The 21,678-nt window shown below is 37.7% G+C and overlaps 1 protein-coding gene across 3 annotated transcripts in view; it reads right to left on the bottom strand.

The window, feature by feature from the left end:
* SLC5A12 (solute carrier family 5 member 12) overlaps positions 1-10,674 on the bottom strand; it is a 56,660-nt gene extending 45,986 nt beyond the window's left edge. Inside the window, exons 1-2 of one of the 3 annotated variants that reach the window (XM_054440832.2) lie at positions 10,630-10,674; positions 335-400 (exon numbers count right to left, since the gene is read on the bottom strand). In XM_054440832.2, coding sequence (XP_054296807.1) covers positions 335-400; positions 10,630-10,647 — 84 coding nt within the window. In that variant the 5' untranslated portion in view covers positions 10,648-10,674. Of the gene's footprint in view, positions 1-334; positions 401-9,048; positions 9,693-10,629 lie in introns of those variants that run through there. The other 2 variants (XM_054440833.2, XM_054440831.2) reach the window with 2 other exon arrangements.
* Between the last annotated feature and the right edge of the window lie 11,004 nt (positions 10,675-21,678).

Genomic DNA, 21,678 nt, shown 5'->3' with positions numbered 1-21,678 from the left:
AAAACAAAAACAAAAACAAAAAAAGCAAAACCTAGTTATCAGACCATTTCATATCTAATCTAGAGCAACTTGTACAGGTTAAACAGCAGTGAAATATGTGTTAAGAAAATGTGGGTGGCTTATACACACACACAAACGGCTTTTTTTCCCTTTGTGGCTTGCAATATACATTTGTTTGTTATTTTTAGTACATATTAAAAGTGCTATCTTTGGAAGAAAGTAGCATCTTCTTAGTATTAAGTGTCCTTTAGCTGAGTTTATAGCCCCCAAAATAAACAAACCTATATCTGGTAACCTCACAGTTTCCACATCTGCAGCAGCCATGACCCCTTACCGTCTGTACAATGTAGATGACTGTGGCAGCATAGCGAACTGGTTTGTTGAATCGTAGTTGTAAGTACTAAAGGAAACAGAAAGACATGCAGAGTCAGTGAGGTTTAGATAAGAACTGCTAAGAAAGTCCTTTTTATCTTGGTATATCCTCTGTTGTGCTCTGGACTTGTAATCTGATTTTATGATATGTATCCTCAGAAGCAACAGGAATAAAAAAGCACGGATTGTTAAAAGTCAAAGATCTATTAAAACTCAATTTCTGTTCATGTTTCTCATGATGATCAGAGAAGAGAAGTGGGTTGTTTCAATAAAAATTCAACTCTATTGACTTTCTGCCCAAAAGTCTTCCTAGTGGACTCACTGAAGCCAGTTTCCTTTTATATCCCTGCTGCTCCAAATTTAGTTCAGTCCTTTATTTTCTCTTTTCTGGATTGCTATTGTGGCACCCCAGTTGATCTCCCTAATACCAATATTTGCCCACTCATCCTATCAACCACATATCTCCCATATCAATTCTTTTAAAGTAGAGCTCTGACCATGTTGCTCTTTTTCTCAAATTCTTCAACAATTCTCTATCATTGACAAAACAAAGTGCGTATCCCAGGCTTGATATTCCAAACCTTCCATTGTCGGACCCACGCCCTCCTTTTCTTAAATCATATCACTAACCTTCACATAATTTATTCTCCACATGCAATTATTGTTTATTGTTCAGCTAACATGTTTTGTGCTTTTTCAGACCTTTCCTTCATTTAGGCAGAACTCTCAATATAAGAGCCGCTCTCCCCAAATTTCACAAAGTCTTAGTCATCTGTCAATAGATGGAAGGAAAAGTAAATACATTCTTTCAGATATAGAATTATGCAGTTGAAATAGTCTTTCTTCTTTCACAGATGAGAAATTCAAGGTTTAGATCATAGATGAAAGCATCAGCCCAATTGCTATTCCTGGCTCTGCTCATACTTCATCATCTGAGCTCATATGGCACTAATATTAAGACTTTTTCGTGGTTATCAGTTGCTATCTTGTATTTTGGTGTTGAATTTGATTATCTCTCTGTATTAGTTTGTTATTAATACTGTATAAATTAATTGCCACCAATTTGTTGTTTTGAAACAACAGAAATTTATTACCTCTCAGTACTGAAAACCAAAAGTTAAAAATCAATTTCCCTGGGTCAAAATCAAAGTGTGAGCAGGAGGCTCCTACACGAGGCTCTAAGGAAAAGTCAGCTTCCTGCCTTCCTGCTGTTAGTGGCTGCTGGCAGTCCTTAGCTTCTGGTCCCATCACTCCAATTTCTGCCTTTATAGTTACATTGCCTTTTCTTTTGCCTGTCAAATTTCCCACTACCTCCCTCATATAAGGATATATGTGATTGTATTTATATAGATGCTCTCTGAATAATCCAAGACAATTTTCTCACCTCAAAATCCTTTAATCACATTTGCAGTAATCCCTTTTAAAACAAACAAAAAAAAACATGTAAAGTAATATTCACAGCTCTCAGGGATTACACCTGGATATATATTGGGGAAGGTATGCTGTTTTCAGCCTACCATATTTACTATCCCTGATATATACAAGTACTGTTCTATTTTATTCATTTTTATCTTTATCATTTACGTATTCATTCATTCAACAAATATTTGTTACCTGCTTTACATATTGCATTCTGACATAAAACGATAAGCAAATATGATATAGTTCATACGATAGAGGATCTTACAGATTAGATGAAGTGACCATTAACAAATATTTATAATAATAAAAGTAAAGTTGCAATTGTGATATGTACTACAAGAGCTAAAAGTCGCTGTGAACTTACTAAATAGTAGAATCTGATTTACTGTTTTGGAGATAAGGAAAAGTTTTTCTCAGTAAGTATTCTAGAAGACATCAATATATGTCTTTCAGTGTATAATAAACATGTATTGAATAAACACCATAAATTTTTAAAGTATCAGTTGGCTTGAGGATTAAATTTCTTGCTAGTAGTTTCTACTTGATAGTAGTTCTTTCTTTTCTGAATTAAAAAAATCATTTTGATTAAATCAAGGATTGACAATCGATTTATCCTTTCCCTAGAAACAATAGATAAATGTTTCATGGCTTACAATGGGCCCTTCTTTGAAACAAAGGATATCTCTTGGCAGAACTGTGACTCCATTTTATACTAACTCACATTCTCAATTTATCCTGCCAGATTCTCCCAAACCTGAGGTAGAAAACCACTTTATTTTCAGGCCCTCTCTTCAGATGATACTTTCTGTGAGCCAGAATGTATAGTCCAGTGAATATGTGAATGAGGGCACCAGACATAAGGAAAATATTACAGAGGAAGGGAAGTCAGTGAGGAGTCAGCAGTCTCAAATATCATAAGGTAGAAAACACTGTGAAATGTCTGTGGTGAAGACAACTTGGGTTCAAATCTTGTGCCCTTGGGAAGACTATTTTCTGCCACTAAGCCATGATTTTCTCTTCTGAAAGTGGATGTTGTATGGATCAAATTGTGGGAGGTATGATAATGCCAAGTTCAGAGCTAGGGCTATAGTAGGATTTAATGACTGCTGTGGTCACTGAGGGTGCAACACCCATAGTTTATTGGCATTCCCTGTTCCAGTACATGTTGATGGCATCTAAATGTGCCTGAGATTATCTGCTTGAGAATGTTCTGAGCCTTTGCACAGGGCCATAGGGCAGATCAGAAAGGCTTGCGGGTGTTATCATCGGCACTCAGCCAATGACTAAATGGGGTTGGAAGCAAAATACCCTGGCTTTTTGCCTTTCAGTGAGGACAACCCTGAGATGCGCTTTATATTGTCTCTTAGAGATCCCCAGTTGGATTGAACCCCAGTTGTTCACAGTGGTAACCTGCTCAAAATTACATTTTTTATTGGCATCTTTTTCTTCTGTCTCACGTTGCCACTTGTCTGTCACTGCTTACTAGAATCACTTCCCCCAAATCAACTTGCATTCGAATCCTTGTTTCAGGATCTGCTTCTAGTAGAATGCAACTTAAGACAGAGACTTTTCTAGTAAATATAATGCAAGTACAAATTTTGAAAATGCTTCTGTAATGAGGTGTATTCTCTTTCTGAGAGGAACTCTTTTCTATCACATAAAGAACTCAGGATAGCCTACAGGAGGATGAGACTAAAGGTAACAAGGACAAGCTGTCTCATTTGCATTCCCCTAGGCCAGCAAGCTGCTAGCCAACTTGCTACCTTATGGAAGTCACATAGATGGTCCCAAGTGAGACCAGCACAATTTTATGGGGCCCATCTGAGCCAGGCAAAATTGCTAATCTGCAGAATTATGAAAAACAAAAATTGTTATTTTGAGACATTTATTTTGGAGTAGTATGCTACATAGCAATAGATAACCATGAATACAAAGATTGGCACTAGAAGTGGGGAGGTGTAACAAAAACCAAAAATATGTAACATTAGCTTTGGTACTGGGTGGCACAAGGAAGTCTGGAAAACCTAAGGGGCAACGAATCCTGAAAAACAGTAAAGCCACAAGCATATTGCTATAGGGATCTTGAAAAAAATCGATGGTTTTCGCATTTCAGTTAAGTTCCACTCAACCCAGTAAAATTACAAAGACAGTACTGGGGAAAAGCTATATGAACAAAGACCTGATCAGAAATCAGCCTCCTTGAATTCCAGTTTGAGATTTGCTGGCATCTCACTCTTTGATCTGTGCTTCAGGATTCTCATCTGTGAAAGAAGAAAGACTATTGCAACCACATAATTCTATATCTGAAAGAATTTCTCCACTTTTCCTTTCAATGTATTCACTCATTCATTCAATGGTCACCTCTGGTGTATATATAAGCTATTCCTATTGTCAAAAGTAAAAATGCAACAGAGAAGTTGCATGCTTCGTGCCTGCTTGTAAAAATACCTGAGGTGACATTTACCAACATTATGATGGATTACTTTCAGAACCCCAGACTTGATCCAGCCATACTCTTTTCCATCTCAGGAAATACCAACTCTACTTTTCAGGTTGGTTCGAGCCCAAATAACATAGAGCCAGCCTTTACTCCTCTCTCTCCCTCCCTACATCCAATTCATAAAAGAAATCTGGGTTCTTGCCCCCCACTTTCAAAACATATTTACTTGCATTCATCCTCTCTTACCACCCTATTACTATCATCTCTTGCTCAGATTATGTAAGTACACTCCCAATTACCTCCCCGATTCAGCAGTAAAAGCCCTAAAATTATTCTTAATATCTAGCTAGAGTAATCCCCTCAACATACAAATCCCATCATGTCACTTCCCTTCCCAAACACTGTAATGACCCATCATTTCTAGAGTAAAAGCTAATCCCTATGATGACCTAAAAGGCCCCATAACATTGGTTCAGACCCTAAATATCTCTTTTACAACAAATATTATATAGCACCTTTTACTCTGCTGAAATAGTATTCAATAATATCTTATAGATAAAGATTGAATTTCTCAAAATATAAATATAATTACTACCAATACCACCACTGTTATTTAAAGGAGAACTAAAAGGAAAGCATTTACCTAAAAAAAGTATGTAATGTATAAATGCTCAGAAACCACTGTACAAGAAAACACAGTGAAATAGTAGCCCAGGCATTATCATAAAGAAAATTTGAAATTGAAGAGAAGTAAGTAGTTCAGAAGCCAAGAAGTCCAAGAAATATGAGAGAACAGGTAGACATTGGCCTATAAACCAATATTAAATTAGGTAAATAATAGCAAACTGGATTTATGAGTGTATGATAAGAGAAGGAAGGAAATAACTTTAAAGTGAAGATAATATTATGAGACTAATAATAAACTGTACAATTGAGATAATGAAAATATATGATATTGCAAACTAGCTAAGCCTAAATTATCACTTGAGGGTGAGAAGAATTTCCTATACATTGACTTGTGACAGGGTAGTGATAAAGTAGCACAGATGGCGTATCTTAGTCTTGAAATCCCACTGCATATCAAGGCATTTAAATCAGTTGGCTATTGCTATATAACACCCTCCCCCAAACTCATTGGCTCAAAAACCAAAAATTTATTATTTCTCGTAACTCTGAGGACAGGCTGGGTGATCTCTCTGGTTTCATCAGGACTCTCATGTAGCTTCAGTAACTTGGAAGATTGATGGAGAGAGGTCTGAGATGGCCTCACTCACAGGTCTGGTAACTTGTATTGGCTGTTGGCTGGGTGTCTCTGTTCTCTATGTGTCCACTGCTGCTCCTGAAGCTAGATCAGCTATGCCAGCTTCCTTACATAGCAGTATCTGGGCAGCATTCCAAGAGGACAAAGGCAGAAGCCACAAGGCTCAGAAGGCCTAGGCTCCCAGCTCACAGAACATCACTTTGGCTACATTCTACTGGTCAAAACAAGTCACAAAACTGGCCAAAGTTCACAGGGTGGATAAAGAGACTCCACCTCTTTCAGTCTTTAGTATTTAAAAAGTCCCTAGAAAGCATACCTTTCAATAACTACTAGAGAATGGAGGCTGAAGAAAGAAACAGAAACTCAAGATACTATAGACAGACTAAGTGGTATAAAATCGAAGATAGCAACAACAATGATCATAATAATGCAACACTCTTACATAGTATTTACTATTTGCCAGGCTCTGTTAAAGTATTTGTATACAATACATCATTTACTCCTCACAGACATCCTTTCAGATAGATGTTTTTATTACCACTATTTTACACATGTGAAAACCAGGTATATAAAAGTTAAGTAATTTACGCCAAGGTCATGCAGCTAGCAAGTGGCAGAGCTGACATTGAAAGCCAAGTCAACAGAGTTTAGAGTCCATACTCTTTTTTATTTTATTTTTTTAAAGACAGAGTCTCACTCTGTTGCCTAGGTTGGAGTGCAGTGTATCTCGGCAGTTCACTGCAACCTCCCAGTTTCAAGTGATTCTCGTGCCTCAGCCTCTTGAGTAGCTGGGATTACATGTGCACCACCATACCTGGCTAATTTTGTGTATGGGTGTGTGTGTGTGTGTTTTTTTTTTTTTTTTTTTTAGTAGAAATGGGGTTTCTCCATGTTGGCCAGGCTGGTCTCAAACTCCTGACCTCAGGTGATCCACCCAACTCAGCCACCCAAAGTGCTGGGATTACAGACGTGAGCCACCACGCCTGGCCTAGAGTCCATACTTTTAACTTGCATGCCAATTTTTATAAAGCAAGAGGTAATCCCAAAACAACCTTATGTCTACTTTACACACTCTGGATTACTTACTATTAGGTCACTAAAAAGTTAAAAATATGTAGAGGCAAAAATAGTAAATATTTTAAAAACAATTTAGTAAATTAAATTCAATGAAGTCCTTATATTTTCAATACTTGTACTAATTTATTAATTTAAAAAGAGAATCAAATCTCCTCAGTTACATTGGTTTAGTTGTTTTTGCAGTAACTGAGCCATTTTACTAAAACCAGTTACGGCTAAGCATGTATTGAGCAGCATATATGGAGTAGACAGAGTGTTCAAAGTAAGTAAATTGTTCAATAATTTTAAGATAATGTTTTTATTTCATTTAATTTCTGGAAAATGTACTAATTTATAGTGTGTGTATAACTTTTTATTGTAAAGTTACCGTGCAAGGTAGTAGTAATATGTGCAATAGATTTTGAGCATTACAGCATTAAAATATCATGCAGTGCAGAGTGAAATTACTCATTGTATATGTGTCTTTACACACTGAAAGACATCTGATGTCTCTGCCTTCAACTCCCTAAACATTGGTAGTGACCCCTAATCACTGTGACAACCAAATATCCTACAAATATCCCAAGTGCTCCCTCTGTGTGGCACTAGCCCCACTGAGACCCCTGCTGTATGTAACTGGGCACTCCCATCTCTTTGATCTTATATTTTACCATTGTCCCCTTTGCTCTCTCCTCTCCAAGCACACTGATTTCTTTGCTGTCCTTCAACATGCCAGTCACACTCCTTTTCTAGGGCCTTTGCATCTGTGACTCCTTCAGCCTGAGATGTACTTCCCTTGTCTGGTGCAATTATTTGCTTTCTTCCAGTCTCCATTTAGATGTCCTATTTTATTTGAAGTTCCATATGATCATCCTCTATGAATATGGACATTCTCTACTCATACCAGCATTCCTCCTCTCTATCTCATCCTATTTACTTTACTTTTTCTCCATTTGTTTTTGTAGGACAGGACAGCATAGTTATTTAGCATATGATATCTAAAGTTAGACTGCCTGGTTTGAAAAACTGTTACTTGCTAGCTTTATGTCACTTAGCAAGTTACTTAATTCTATATGCCTCAGTTTTCTAGTCTGTTAAAAGGAGGTGACAGTACCTGTCTAAAAAAGATTGTTTTAAGGCCAAAACACTTAACACACATAAGGAACTTAGAGAAGTACTTAGCACATAGTTAAATACCATATACATTTGTATTATGATTTTCTTACACGGTATATGTTTATTGACTGCCCTTCTCTGCTATGAAGTAAGCTCCATGACAGCAGGAACTTGGTGCAATGCTTTATGCCTAGGGCTACGAGAATGCCTAGAACAAGCTGGGTGTGGTGGCAAACTCCTGTAGTCCCAGCTACTTGGGAGGTTGATTCAGGAGAATCACTTGAGCCCAGGAGTTTGAGAACAGCCTGGGCAACATAGCAAAAGCCCCATCTCATAAATAAATAAATAAATAAATAAATAAATAAATAAATAAATAGAAAAAAAGAAGAATGCCTTTTTAAGTATCTTTAGATGCTTAATGAGTATTTACTGAGTGAATAGTCATAAAAATCACATTACATAAAACTATGGAATCAATAACACTTTTTAAGACTTCCTAAAAAGTGTTCATTTGCCTGAGTGGCTTTTGAAGGCTAGAATAATGTTTTATACTCATTTAGCTTACATATTTTAAAAAAAATAGGTCTCTTTTCAGTCTTCTGCAGTGACTTAGTAGGAATGATATTGGATAATGAAAATAAACACCTTATTAATAGAAACTTATGTTTGATCACATTTCTATATAGAGCATGCAAATTCAATTTTGAACATGATGTCTTCATTGAGAATCATTGTAAAGCCAAAATACAACTGCCTCATTTCCCTCACATTAAATAATTCCCATATTTGTATTATTTAGCAGTTCCTTCCTGTTTAAATGTTTTGTACTTTTCAAAAATGTTTCCATTTCCTCATTAAAAATTAGTCTTATTATAATTTGTATTAAAATGCCCTCTACTCTCTGATGGAAAGGCCACTAAGTAGAGATACAGAAAAAATTAGGTTCTCAGGTCACTTTACTATTCAAAAATCTTAACTAAGTCATTTATCTGTATCTCAGTTTTCTTAGCTGGAAAATTGCTGTACTCATGAGAGATGTTCTGTTTGCTTTTCAGAATAATGACGTTCATAATAACAAAAAATAACATCAGCCCTCTTTATTGCAAACCTCCTACAAATGAGGCCATACATTAAGTGCTCACATAGAGGTTCTCATTTGATCATTAAAATAGCCCTGTGGGATTGTCATCATTATTTTCCTTCTACAGATGGGAAAATAGATATGTCTCTCTCCAAAGCTCAGGGTTTTTACGAAAACATTTTAATGTCTTTCTCATAATGTGTAATTGTCCTGAAAATCAGTGAGTGTTCTTCAACTACCAGGTGCTATCATCAAGAGGATGAGGAAAAAAAATAGAGAAGAATGGAGAAATTATCTTACCTCATAAGTGCTGGTGATACCAGATCTGTAGAACACAGGGAGAAAGAGCTCTGATGTTAAGAGGATGACAAATAGGTAAGCAATGAAGAAGACTAGGAAGGATGCCCCAAAGCGGTAGACTTCAGAAGGGGTCCCCAGGACCGTGACAGCTGACATGAAGCTGGCTGTCAGAGACAAGCCGACAGGGCCAAAGCTCATTTGCCTTCCCCCAACCAGGAACTCTCGGGAAGTTGTCTTTTTTCTCTCCTTAATGGCAAAGAACACCCCAATTCCAGAGGAAATGAAAAAGAGGGCTGCAAATACAACATAATCCCAAACTGCAAAGTTCTTCACCTCCATATTGGAAAGTATGACACCACAGAGTTTCTTTCAACGAGGTCTCAGGAAGAAGATGTTTCCAAAAGCAAAGTTCAGTACAGTGGATGCTTTGCTGAGAGGACAGACTGTGATTCCCTGAAGAAAATGATTACCAGAGGCGCTTGCGTGAATCTTCAGACACCAATGTGTACTTAGTGAAGATCTCAAAAGTTGACTTCAAAGAAGAATCTGGTGGTGGTATTGGCACCAAGAGATGAGAATTTGAAATCTGACCCTAGCTAAGAGCTGTCTGCTCCTCTCCTAAAGCATATGCCACAGAGAAGGAATTCAGATGTGTTCTGAAATTAATAACCACTGGGGGTGGAATAGACTGGCCAGATAACATGCTGTTTTATCTCTTAGTTTTTTTTAACTTAAGGTTAAACATTACTGGGAAACATAGAATTGATAACAATTTACCACCTCAGCATTTTTAATTCGTGAGATGGAATCTGTAAAATGCAAACACAATCCTCAGCAGTGTCTTCCTCTTGAAGAAGGGAGAGTGAAGGCTGTGTGCCTGCAATTGTCTGAGGCAGTGGATGTGGAGAGAAAGGAGCAAAGGACTAGGAATTCAGAGACCTTTGCTCGACTCCTGGCTCAACCACGAGAAAGCCATGAAACATTTCATAAATCATTTAACATTTCTGAACTTCACCTGGAACACAGGGATAATAAGACCTTACAATGTCTTTAAAGACTTAAGTCTTAAACTTCCTGACTCTCTTTGTCTTGATGTGTAAAATGAAAGGTAATAATATGTATCCCATTGGCTATTATGTGTGCTTACAGCAGAGCACTCTGGAACATCATAGTTTTTCTTTCTTTACTCTAGGACCTAGAAAAATGGATTTGCCATTAATTAATAAATTATTTATAGCCTTCAACTTTATCTTGTCTTTCTCTTATTTTCACCAGGTTACTATAACTGTATCCACAGGCTAAGTTAGAATTATGACCAGGACAAATTAGAGAAGGAAGGTAACAATCCAGTCGTAAATTCCTGTTTCTGCTCTCTTTAGACTCTGTCAATTGTTCCAAAGTACCTCCAGTGCAATTTCTAATTTTGTTCATGCTTCTCCTCCTTCTTCAGTGGCCTTCTCCTTCCATACCTCTACAAAGCTTGTCTATTCTACAAGATCTAGTACGAGTTTTCTCTACTCTGTGAAGCTTTTCTGCCTCTCCACGTCAACTCCTGTAGAACGTACCCTCCCTAGTACTCACTTTGTACTCAGCCATCATCTTGCCTATTTTAGGGAATCTCTATGTAACCGGCTACAGGAGTCTGTCAGCTGTTCAAATTACCATTTCCTTGAAGACAGAAGCAAAGCTCTAGTCCATATTCCCAATACATTATAGCCATTGTAGAAAATAAAAAAATAATTTTTAGAAAGGAGAAAACTAAAATTGTCCATAATGCCCAAAGACAGAAACATTTCCAGCCAAACAATAAAACAAAAAGCGCTTTAATTTTGCTTTTCACATCTGGATAACTGAATAAATCTTTGCTTCATGAATTTGAATTAGAACCAAGAAAGGTTTAATTAGATAGCTAAAGTATGCTTTTAGTTACCAATAAAAATATGAAGACTCTCCCAAGAGCTGCCTGTGTCCTCTGTTTAAATTCCTCCGCTAGATTTGGAGATTTGATATGATAAATGTTACTGCAAATCTTGGTCTTTAATATATTTACCTTAACCTGGGCTTTTAATTATTTGTATCATGAAGTATTCCAATTATATAAGAGGTTTTTGTTGTAGTGATCTCAGCAGAAAATCAGAACTTTTTTATCTTTCAGAGACTTGACCGCTTTATAGTTTAATATTTACACTACCTAATTGTTAATATTCAATCTATAAAACATGTAACCTCCTTGTATAAGTCAGGTTAAGAATGTTTCAAAACATTATCATCAATAACTTTCTAAAGGTATATACTAGAAACCTATAACAAAAGAGTTAATGAGTACTGATGGTTTTAATTAAACTTTGTGTAGTAACGGTATTATCTACATGACTCTAATTAGTCTTGAACTTTGAAGCGGTAGGGAGCAGAGTGGTTAATACCTGGGATGTGAAGAAACCTTTATGCCTCTTAGGAAAGCTTTCAACATTCTGTTGATTATAAGGCACAGCATCAATTCAGTAATTTAATTTTCAGTTATTTTCTACATATTTACCCTTTTCTCCCTTTGGTAGCATTCATTGTCCTTAAACTCTCTTCTTAATTCCATAAAGACTCACTCCATGCAAAGTTCATGCAGATTGTAAAGCACAGCAGCAATTCATAACTTTTCAGGTGAAAAAAAAAAAACCCAGTACATTCAATGATCTCATTAATTAGAAGGCACATTTCTATATCAGAAATGCTAATATAGCGAGAAGAAGGAGGGAAAATATGCTTCTTTGACCTGAAGAAATCCCTGTAGCGCCTCTACCCTCTCTCATGTGCACCAAATACTGCCATTTGTATTTGACTCATTTAGTGTAAGGCTTGAGACTCTGTCAGAATATAAACACCACCACCTGTTACTTATACATGGCCTTAACAAGGTCCTGCTATTCAATTACTCACATGCTTAACAAGTTAAATTTGTAATTGCTAACATTAGTAGTCTCCGCAATGTAAAATAGTTCAGCAATTTGCATGCAACAAGTTGTAATGGGAAAGAAAGAGTTTGATGATATCAAATGCTACCAAAAGAGAAAAAGGTAAAGAACTGGAAAAAATAGGGTATTAAAAACAAAACAAAACAAAACAAAAAACACCATTGTTGCAATGTTGCTAAGAGTGAACTCTGCACACCATGGTTATTTTGGTCTGGGATCAAAGAGAAGAAAATGCACATGAACAAGCCTTGGCCATTGAGAGTAGACTTTCACTAAATTGCTGTCTTCCTTCATCTGTTCTCAAAGCCAATGGGAGTAGGAGTGGTGTACAAGAATAAAATGGCTATTATTTTGCTCTGTTTTTATTTTTTTTTTATTTTATTTTATTTCATTTTTTTGAGACAGAGTCTCGCTCTGTCGCCCAGGCTAGAGTGCAGTGGCTCTATCTCAGCTCACTGCCAGCTCCGCCTCCCGGGTTCACGGCATTCTCCTGCCTCAGCCTCCTGAGTACCTGGGACTACAGGTGCCCACCACCACACCCGGCTAATTTTTTGTATTTTTAGTAGAGACGGGGTTTCACCGTGTTAGCCAGGATGGTCTCGATCTCCTGACCTCGTGATCCGCCTGCCTTGGCCTCCCAAAGTGCTGGGATTACAGGCGTGAGCCACCGCACCTGGCCCTGATTTTATTTTAAACTAGGAAGTGGCAAGAGTAAAACTATGTTTCAGAAAAATTATTATAACAATTTTTACATATTTCAGTCCAATGAATATCAAGGATGGCTCAAAGAATTCCTCACAATGTGAATAAGCTGCTTAATTGAGATAGTGAAAGTAGTCCTCCCCATAGAGCTTTCTCTCAATGAGCATGCCTGTCAAACAAATTCCTGGGAGGCAAATTGGTGATGCCAAACTATACTTTAACAGATATTATGGGTTAAAAAAACAAACTGCAAAGCAACCGTGGCCATTGCCTCCTTTCAGGAGGAATTGAGTAATTCCTATCCTGAAGAGGATAATTCAATATAATGCTTACTTCTGCTTACAGAGATTGATAGGGAAAAAACCATGTCCAATAATTTTACCATAAAAGAGAAAAGACTGCAAATCCAGAAGTTCTACTCTTCCTGTAAGCTATAAAAGATATGGCCTTGAATTGAAACAGAGGCTCCTTGATTGGCTGATATCTTTATGAATATAGAAAGAGTTGATCTGATGAGCAGGTGGAGAAGATAAAAGAACTCTGCTTGCGAATAAACAGACCTTTAATTTTTTTTTCTTTTTAGTCCATGGGAATGATATTGGAGACTTGTCATAGGAGTGAAGACAAAGAAGTGGCACAAAAATCTGGCTGGTGGCACAGACATTTCCCAAAAAATATCCCAGTGTAAGGAAGAGCTGATGAGATTTTAATAATGGGAATAACTCATATTAAATTTTTTTTGTTGTGCTATGCTGGGGGATAAATTCCTTCTTTACTCCCAATGTTTAGGGAAAACTTGCTACATCATTGACATTGTATTGTATTTTATCATTAAATTAAAGGGAAAGAAGTTTGTGTTCCATTTTAGGCTCAAAATGGTGGTAGAGATGGATAACTGTTGGAGGAGGTAAAACTCACAAAGGACATAGAGAATACAGCAGAAACAGAAATTGGAGAAAGATCTCCTGGGATCTTTATGGCCTTGAGGTTGAACAGGAAAAGAATACTTGGTATTTGATTCTACCAAAGTCAGAAGGTTGAGCTTTCTTTTCTTTATTTTTCTTTTTTCTCTTCCTCTTTTCTCTCCTTCCTTCCTTCCTTCCTTCTTTCCTTCCTTCCTTCTTTCCTTCCTTCCTTCCTTCTTTCCTTCCTTCCTTCTTTCCTTCCTTCCTTCTTTCCTTCCTTCCTTCTTTCCTTCCTTCCTTCCTTCTTTCCTTCCTTCCTTCCTTCTTCTCCCTCTCTCTCTCTCAAAGGGAAAGGTAATCTGAGAATGCTGGAAGGTTGAAGAATTTGAATTGAGGATTTGCCATTCCACTTTCATTCAAATACCCTTATTAGAAAAATGTTTGCCCTCTAAGGCTATTTGTGTTAAGTGGAAAACATTCTTTAGCCACAACAAAAGACCAAGTCTCTTTATACAGTCTCTTACTAAGGTATCTTGTGATTTTGGACATATCACTTAATTTCTCTGATTCTTAGTGGCCGCATTTGTAAAAATGAGAATATATCAGATTAATAGCAAGATAATCAAATCAATGTAAGTAATTAAATTACCTTTTCAAGTCTGCTCAAATGTCACCTTCCTTGACCAACCTATTTAAATTGCAAAGCCTAACACTCAAAATCTCCCTTCACAGCTGTAAATATTCTCCAAGAAATGTATCTTTACTAATATACTATATATTTTAAATGTTAGCATCCCTCTACTGGAATGTAAGCCCCTAAAGGACTTTGTCTATTTTACTCTCCAATGTACTCTTAGTATCTAGAAGTTCCTATCCCATAGTAGACACTCAACAAGTTAAAATAAATTACATGAATTCTAGGAGTCTCTTCCATGTTTACAATTTATGTTTAATTCCTCTTTTACTGAAAGAAAAACCTAAGTTTTTCAAGCTTTTATTTAGATTGAAATATTTGTCTATTCACAAACATGTTTCCATGCAAATAAAAACTGAATGTATATTCCATCCTATCCGATTCCTGTAATTCATTGTAACTAAATGTGACTGTGGCTAAACATTTATTCACATATTCTACAGACACTTAACAAATGTGAAAAGAGATGTTGACTCAAACTTTTAGGAGGCAAATTTCAGAGTCCACTTAGAAAGGTCAGCAGAGAACATTATTTAATATTAAAACAGATGAATGCCAGCACCATTCCACAGTAAACAAGTAGAACATTTACGCAGAATATTCAGTTGGGAGTGCAACTGAGCATGAGGTTCAAGGTCCTTAGCTAACTGTCTCATGGATCCCAATCATCCAATCCTTTGTAGAATGGCAAAGGGGAAAACCAGCATGATCTACTATGGGCTCAATTTTGCTAAATAAGCATGAAGGGAAAGATGTCTTATTTGGTTCAGGCTTGTAGGGACTTAAACAGGACATTTGAATAGGCCTCAAAAAATGAAGAAATTCTCAAATACTTTATAAACAAATGGAACTTCAATTAAATTCAAACAAGATTTAATATTGAGTGATTTTTATTACTCAAATTCTTTGGAAATACACTTCACACAAGCTCAGAGACAATTCCATCAGTTACCAGTGGAACTCTTCAGTCTTCCATTTCTTGGCAATTCCAGTGTTCTTTATGCCACCTTGGCCCATCACTAGGTATCACTCTGAATAAATGACTTTGCATATTTTCTAAACTGAAAACCAGTGGATATTTGTCATCACTGGGAATACACAAATAAATGTAGCCCATTTATATGGTGCACATTATCACCCAATTGAGTCACTGATAAAAAACTACATGCTTATGCTATAGTTACTACTGTTCAACACATTTTTGCAAGGCTTTCTTTTGATACTACCATGATACGAGTAATTATGTTCTCAAGTGTTTAGTGGCAAATCAAAGACATTGCTATCCTCTTTTATAAGTGATCAAGGTGATAATAATGAAGGTCCAGCCTCAGTTCATTCATCTTCAAGTGCTCAGACTTTTAGTGATGTTTGTGTGTATTCATATATCTGAAAATTCTGAAAAGTCTTGATTTCTTCACTAAGTTGCCAGGTCCTGGAAGGTTTTGTTTTGGGGTCATGATGCATGGAAAATTACTCATAAATAGAGTTCCCACTAGAATTCAGCTTTTCAGGTGCCTATTTAGAAATTACTTCAATTAATGAGAAATGCTCTTCCTCACATTAAAATCAGACAAGTCTGAATTGAAGTTTCAGCTCAGCCGTTTACTGACTTTGGGGAAAGTTGCTTTAACTCTTTGAGTTGAAGTTTCTTCATCGTGGAATTCAGGATTATACCTAATCCACAGACAAAGCATGGTAGGGGGAAAAGTACCAGAATAATTTAGCACAACTTTCCAACTTACCTTTCTGACTATAGGCGTACTTATGCAAATCCTATGTAAAGTTTCTAGCTCCCTTTCTGGGTGGCTTGGATTTATTTTATTTTATGTATAGCTCTTTTTTAAATTGAAGGTTGCCCTTGGTGGCCCTGCTTATGGTTTTCAGATACATTTTACGAACTTAAATGAAATAATACATGTCAACTGACTGATATGTACTTAGGTGCTCATTAAGTGGAAGCTCTTATTAAGAATGAAGACTGAAGGCATATGAATCAGATAAAGCCAGGCTCAAAGTTTTGCTCAGCTATTTGCCAACTTTATCACCTTGAACAAGTTGCTTCATTTCTTTGGTACTTAGCATACTTATCTTTAAAATGGAAATGGGACCCTTTTAACTGAGTTGTTGTGAGAATTAAAGATATGTGTCAACTACATCATACAAGCAAGCATATCATAGGAATTTCAAAAATGCTATTGTTATTGCGTCTATCACATTTCAACATTTGCAACTTCTAATACTATTCTGGAAAGAACAGAGTCTAGGAAAGTAAAACAGAAGCTACCATATTATCACCTATAATACTTACTGACCCAGGAGGACAAAAGCCAAATTTCTGATTTGGAGTTCCCTTGATATTTGCTCTATTCTATATCTAGAAATTCTGTGTAATGTCTAGATTATGGAAATCCCCTCTATTTCATTGCACTGATGTAGTCCCTTGTTTTGTGCGTTGTTATATCATTTCTATCTTTTCAGATGAGCTCCTTGCACCTTAGGGTGGAAATATTCTTACAAATATTCTCACAAATGTGTGAAAAAAATCTTTTTTCATTTTTGTTTTGTGATGCAGGGGTGTCTAAAAGAGAGAATACAGTCATGGGTTCTTAGCTTCTGTTTCTGGTTGGGCCAGTAAAGCCCCTTCCTCATCCTTCTTTTCCGCTTATCACTAGAGACAGAAACTAAAAACCTGCTTCAGCATGCTAAAAGCCTAAAACAAAACAAAACAGAACAATAACAACAAAATAAGGCGAGTTGGACAAGCTTGGTAAGTATTTGCAGCTATTGTATCTTCTAAGTTTAACTTCAAGTTATTTTTACACTGTGGAAACAAGAGTATGGCCCACTTTGCAAATGTTTTAAGCTTTCCCTAGTCAGCATTATTCCAGTCCACCTATGGAGCAACAGTGTTATGGAAAATCACAAACCAGAACTTGGAGAATCTGTAAAGAAAGCACATTTGCAAATGTTCTCGTTGTGTATATTTTAAAATTCTAGAGGATTAGAAAGAAAGATTAATGGGAAAGTGTACAATACCAGTACCTCCATGAGACAAACACAGGTTAGAGAAGCTATTTTCTACTCTTTTTTAAATATAACTATTTGTAGGACTGCCTATATGGGTGAGATTATGTTTATCTACTACATTCCTAATTCAGAATCCCACTTCTTGCCTCTGCTAAGTATATTTTCAAATTATTAGACTTTGCTTGAGGTCTGTGAGATGTTTAGGATAGCTGTGGTTTTTCTAATGAGAAAAACATGCTTTATTAGAAAAAATTATTTATTAGGAGGGAAATACTATGAGATTTTTAATCATAATTACTTTTGATAACAATCTGAAGAAAATATATTGTGAGCCAAATACATGCACTATTTTATTTTTAAGAATTCATCATCAGTGTAAATCAAAAAGCTGTGTATTTTGAGCTTTCCTCAGAAAGCTATCCTGTCCTGAGAAAGGAGGGTTGAGATAGGGCGAGGAGGGCATAAATAATATTAGGAGGCCAAGGATATCACTGGGTGGTCTCTTTCCCCACTTTGAGTATTATTTTTTAATATCAGGTCAAAAGAATGTGGAATTTGAAGTGAAAGAAACTGAGTTTGAGTCCAGTTCTACTACTAGTCTGTAAACTTAAGCAAAAGTATGCTTTGACCTCGAGCAAAACAAACAAGCAAACAAACAAACCCTTTGAACTTCATAATCCTTACCTTAAAATAAAGATGATATTATTTACCTTGAGGGGATGTTTTGAGGCTTCCATACTATGATGTATTATAAACTGTAAATGCATTCTGTAAGGATACTTGGCATATGTAGTCAGGGCAAGGCAGGAAGAATAATAGAATTTTGGACTTGGACATCAAATGCAAGTAAATTTCATTTCTGCTCTATTACTTACTAACTATAAAATTTAGGCTGATTACTTAGTGTCTCTGAGCTTTATCTTTTATAAAATATATTACCTTACACAGTAGTTATGAGTACCAAGATAACATAAATCAGTGCTCAGCATAGTGTCTACCACACTATAGTTTATCCATATGTATTACTAGTAACAGTTGATTTCTTTTTTTTTTATACTATGGCCATATTAATATTGATGCTGATTTACTAGAACAAGCATTTATTGAGTGGAAGCTATGTAAAAGATTAAAAGCTTATGCTGAGCAAGTGTGCAAAGGTAAATGGAACGTGATGTATATGCCCAAGATATCTACACTCTAGTAGGAGTGTGGAGCTGCAACGATAGGAGTGTCATCTATAAATGGTGGTATGATATAATTTTTTATGATTCATCATCCTAACTGGGGACACTTTGACAGTGAAAAAAGATCGTGCTGTAATACTGAGCAGAGACATAAACTGAGACTGTCCTAAGCAAAAACCGAGACATATGGTCACTCTCTCTTGAAGGGAGATGTATCAGACACTGGAATAAATTCAGAGAATAAATTTGGCTGACTTCCTGCAATTGCCTCAGGCTATCTTTTAGGCCAGTGATTGGTACTTTGTTTCTTATCATAGAAGTTTCCAGAATGTTCTGATACTCTAGCCCCCACTCTCTGGCAAAGTCTCCACTGGAGAAATGCTTGAGATCAAGAAGGGACCCATCCTATGACATCCTGTGGAAAAGCACCCTCCCACACATACAAGCATTCCCATCCAGGTGGAGGAAAACCCACACACTGCTGCTGCTATGCTTGGATGCCCTGATTTCTGCCAGTAAACCTGACTTATTGATGCACTTACTTTTAGTCACCAAAGAAAGAAAAGGCCCCAAATGCCCATGAGATTAAATCAACCTCAAACACATGCATACATATACACACACAGAGACAAACACACACACACACACAACCCAGATCATATGGTTTGGCTGTGTCCCCATCCAAATCTTACCTTGAATTCTAGTAATCCCTACATGTCAAGGGTGGGGCCAGGTGGAGATAATTGAATCATGGGTGCAGTTTCCCCATACTGTTCTTGTGGTAGTGAATAAATCTCATGAGATTTGATAGTTTTATACATGGGAGTTCCCCTGCACAAGCTCTCTCACCTGCCGCCATGTGAGATGTGACTTTGCTCTTCCTTTGCCTTCCACCATGATTGTGAAGCCTCCCTAGCCATGTGAAACTGTGAGTCAGTTAAACCCGTTTCCTTTATAAATTACTCAGTCTCTGGTGTGTCTTTGTTAGCAGCATGAGAACGAACTAATACAGTAAATTGGTGCTGGTAGAGTAGGGTGCTGCTGTAAAGATACCCAAAAATGTAGAGGTGACTTTGGAACTGGGCAACAGGCAGAGGGTGGAACAGTTTGGAGGGCTCAGAGGAAGACAGAAAAATGTGAGAAAGTTTGGAACTTCTGGCCAGGTGCGGTGGTTCAAGCCTGTAATCCCAGCACTTTGGGAAGCCGAGGTGGGCGGATCACCTGAGGTCAGGAGTTTGAGACCAGTCTGGCCAACATCGTGAAACCCCATCTCTACTAAAAATATAAAATTTAGCCAGGCATGGTGGCAGGTGCCTGTAATCCCAGCTACTCAGGAGGCTGAGGCAGAGGCAGGAGAATCACTTGAGCCTGGGAGGCAGAGGTTGCAGTGAGCCAAGATTGCACCATTGCACTCCAGCCTGGGTGACAGAGCAAGACTCCGTCTCAAAAAAAAAAAAAAAAAAAAGGAAAGAAAGTTTGGAACTTCCTAGAGACTTGTTGAATAGTATTGACCAAAATCCAAAATGCTGACAGTGATATGGACAATGAAGTTCAGGTAGAGGTGCTCTCAGATGGAGATGAGGAACTTGTTGGAAATTGGAGCAAAGGTGACCCTTGTTATGCTTTAACAAAGAGACTGGTGGCATTTTGCCTCTGTTCTAGAGATCTGTGGAACTTTGAACTTGAGAGAGATGATTTAAAGCATCTGGTGGAAGAAATTTCTAAGCAGCAAAGCATTCAATAGGTGACTTGGGTGCTGTTAAAACATTCAATTTTATGTTTCACAATAATATGGTTTGGAATTAGAACTTAGGTTTAAAACGGAAGCAGAGCATAAAAGTTTGCAGCCTGACAATGTGATAGAAAAGAAAAACCCATTTTCTGGGGAGAAATTCAAGCTGGCTGCAGAAATTTGCATAAGTAATGAGGAGCCAAATATGAACCACCAAGACGATGGGGAAAATATCTCTAGATCATGTCAGAGGTCTTCACGGCAGCCCCTCCCATTACAGACTCAGAGGCGTAGGAGGAAAAATGGGTTCATGGGCCTGTCCCAGGGCACCCCTGCTCTGTGCAGACTAAGGACATTGTGTCCTGCATCCCAGCCACTCCAGCTGTGGTTAAAAGGGGCCAAGGTACAGCTCAGGCCATGACTTGAGAGGGTGCAAGCCCCAAACCTTGGCAGTTTCCACATGATGTTGAGTCTGCAGGTACACGGAAGTCAAAAATTGAGGTTTGGGAAATCCGCCTAGAGTTCAGAGGATGTATGGAAACGCATGGATGCCCAAGCAGAAGTTTGCTGCAGGGACAGGGCCCTCATTGAGAACCTCTTCTAGGGCAGTGTGGAAAGAAACGTGGGGTTGGAGCCGTCACACAGAGTCCCCACTGGGACACTGCCTAGTGGAGCTGTGAGAAGAGGGCCACCATCCTCCAAATCCCAGAATGGTAGATCCACTGACAGCTTGCACTGTGTACCTGGAAAAGCCACAGACACTCAATGACAGCCTGTGAAAGCAGCCAGGAGGGAGGCTGTTTCTTGCAAAGCCCCAGGGGCGGAGCTTCTCAAGACCATGGGAACCCGTCTCTTGCATCAGCATGACCTTGATGTGAGACATGGAGTAAAAGAAGATCGTTTCGGGGCCTTAAGATTTGACTGCCCCACTGGATTTTGGCCTTGCATGGGGCCTGTAGCCCCTTCGTTTGGGCCAATTTCTCCCATTTGGAATGGCTGTATTTACCCAATTCCTGTACCTCCATTGTACCTAGAAAGTAACTAACTTGTTTTGATTTTACAGGCTCTTAGGTGGAAGGGACTTGCCTTGTCTCAGACGAAACTTTGGACTGTGGACTTTTGAGTTAATGCTGAGATGAGTTAAGACTTTGGGAAACTGTTGGGAAGGCATGATTGGTTTTGAAACATAAGGACATGAGATTTGGGAGGGGCCAGAAGTGGAATGATGTGGTTTGACTGTGTCCCCACCATATCTCACATTGAATTATAGTAATCCCCATGTGTCAAGGGCAGGGCCAGACGAAGATAATTGAATCTTGGGGGTGGTTTTCTCCATACTGGTCTCGTGGTAGTGAATAAGTCTCATGAGCTCTGATGGTTTTATAAATGGGAGTACCCCTGCACAAGCTCTTTTACCTTC

Source organism: Pongo pygmaeus, chromosome 9 (genome assembly GCF_028885625.2).
Source record: "Pongo pygmaeus isolate AG05252 chromosome 9, NHGRI_mPonPyg2-v2.0_pri, whole genome shotgun sequence".
Lineage (NCBI taxonomy): Eukaryota > Metazoa > Chordata > Mammalia > Primates > Hominidae > Pongo > Pongo pygmaeus.
The sequence above is the reverse complement of the archived record's forward strand: the minus strand, read 5'-3'. Positions and strand labels throughout refer to the sequence as shown.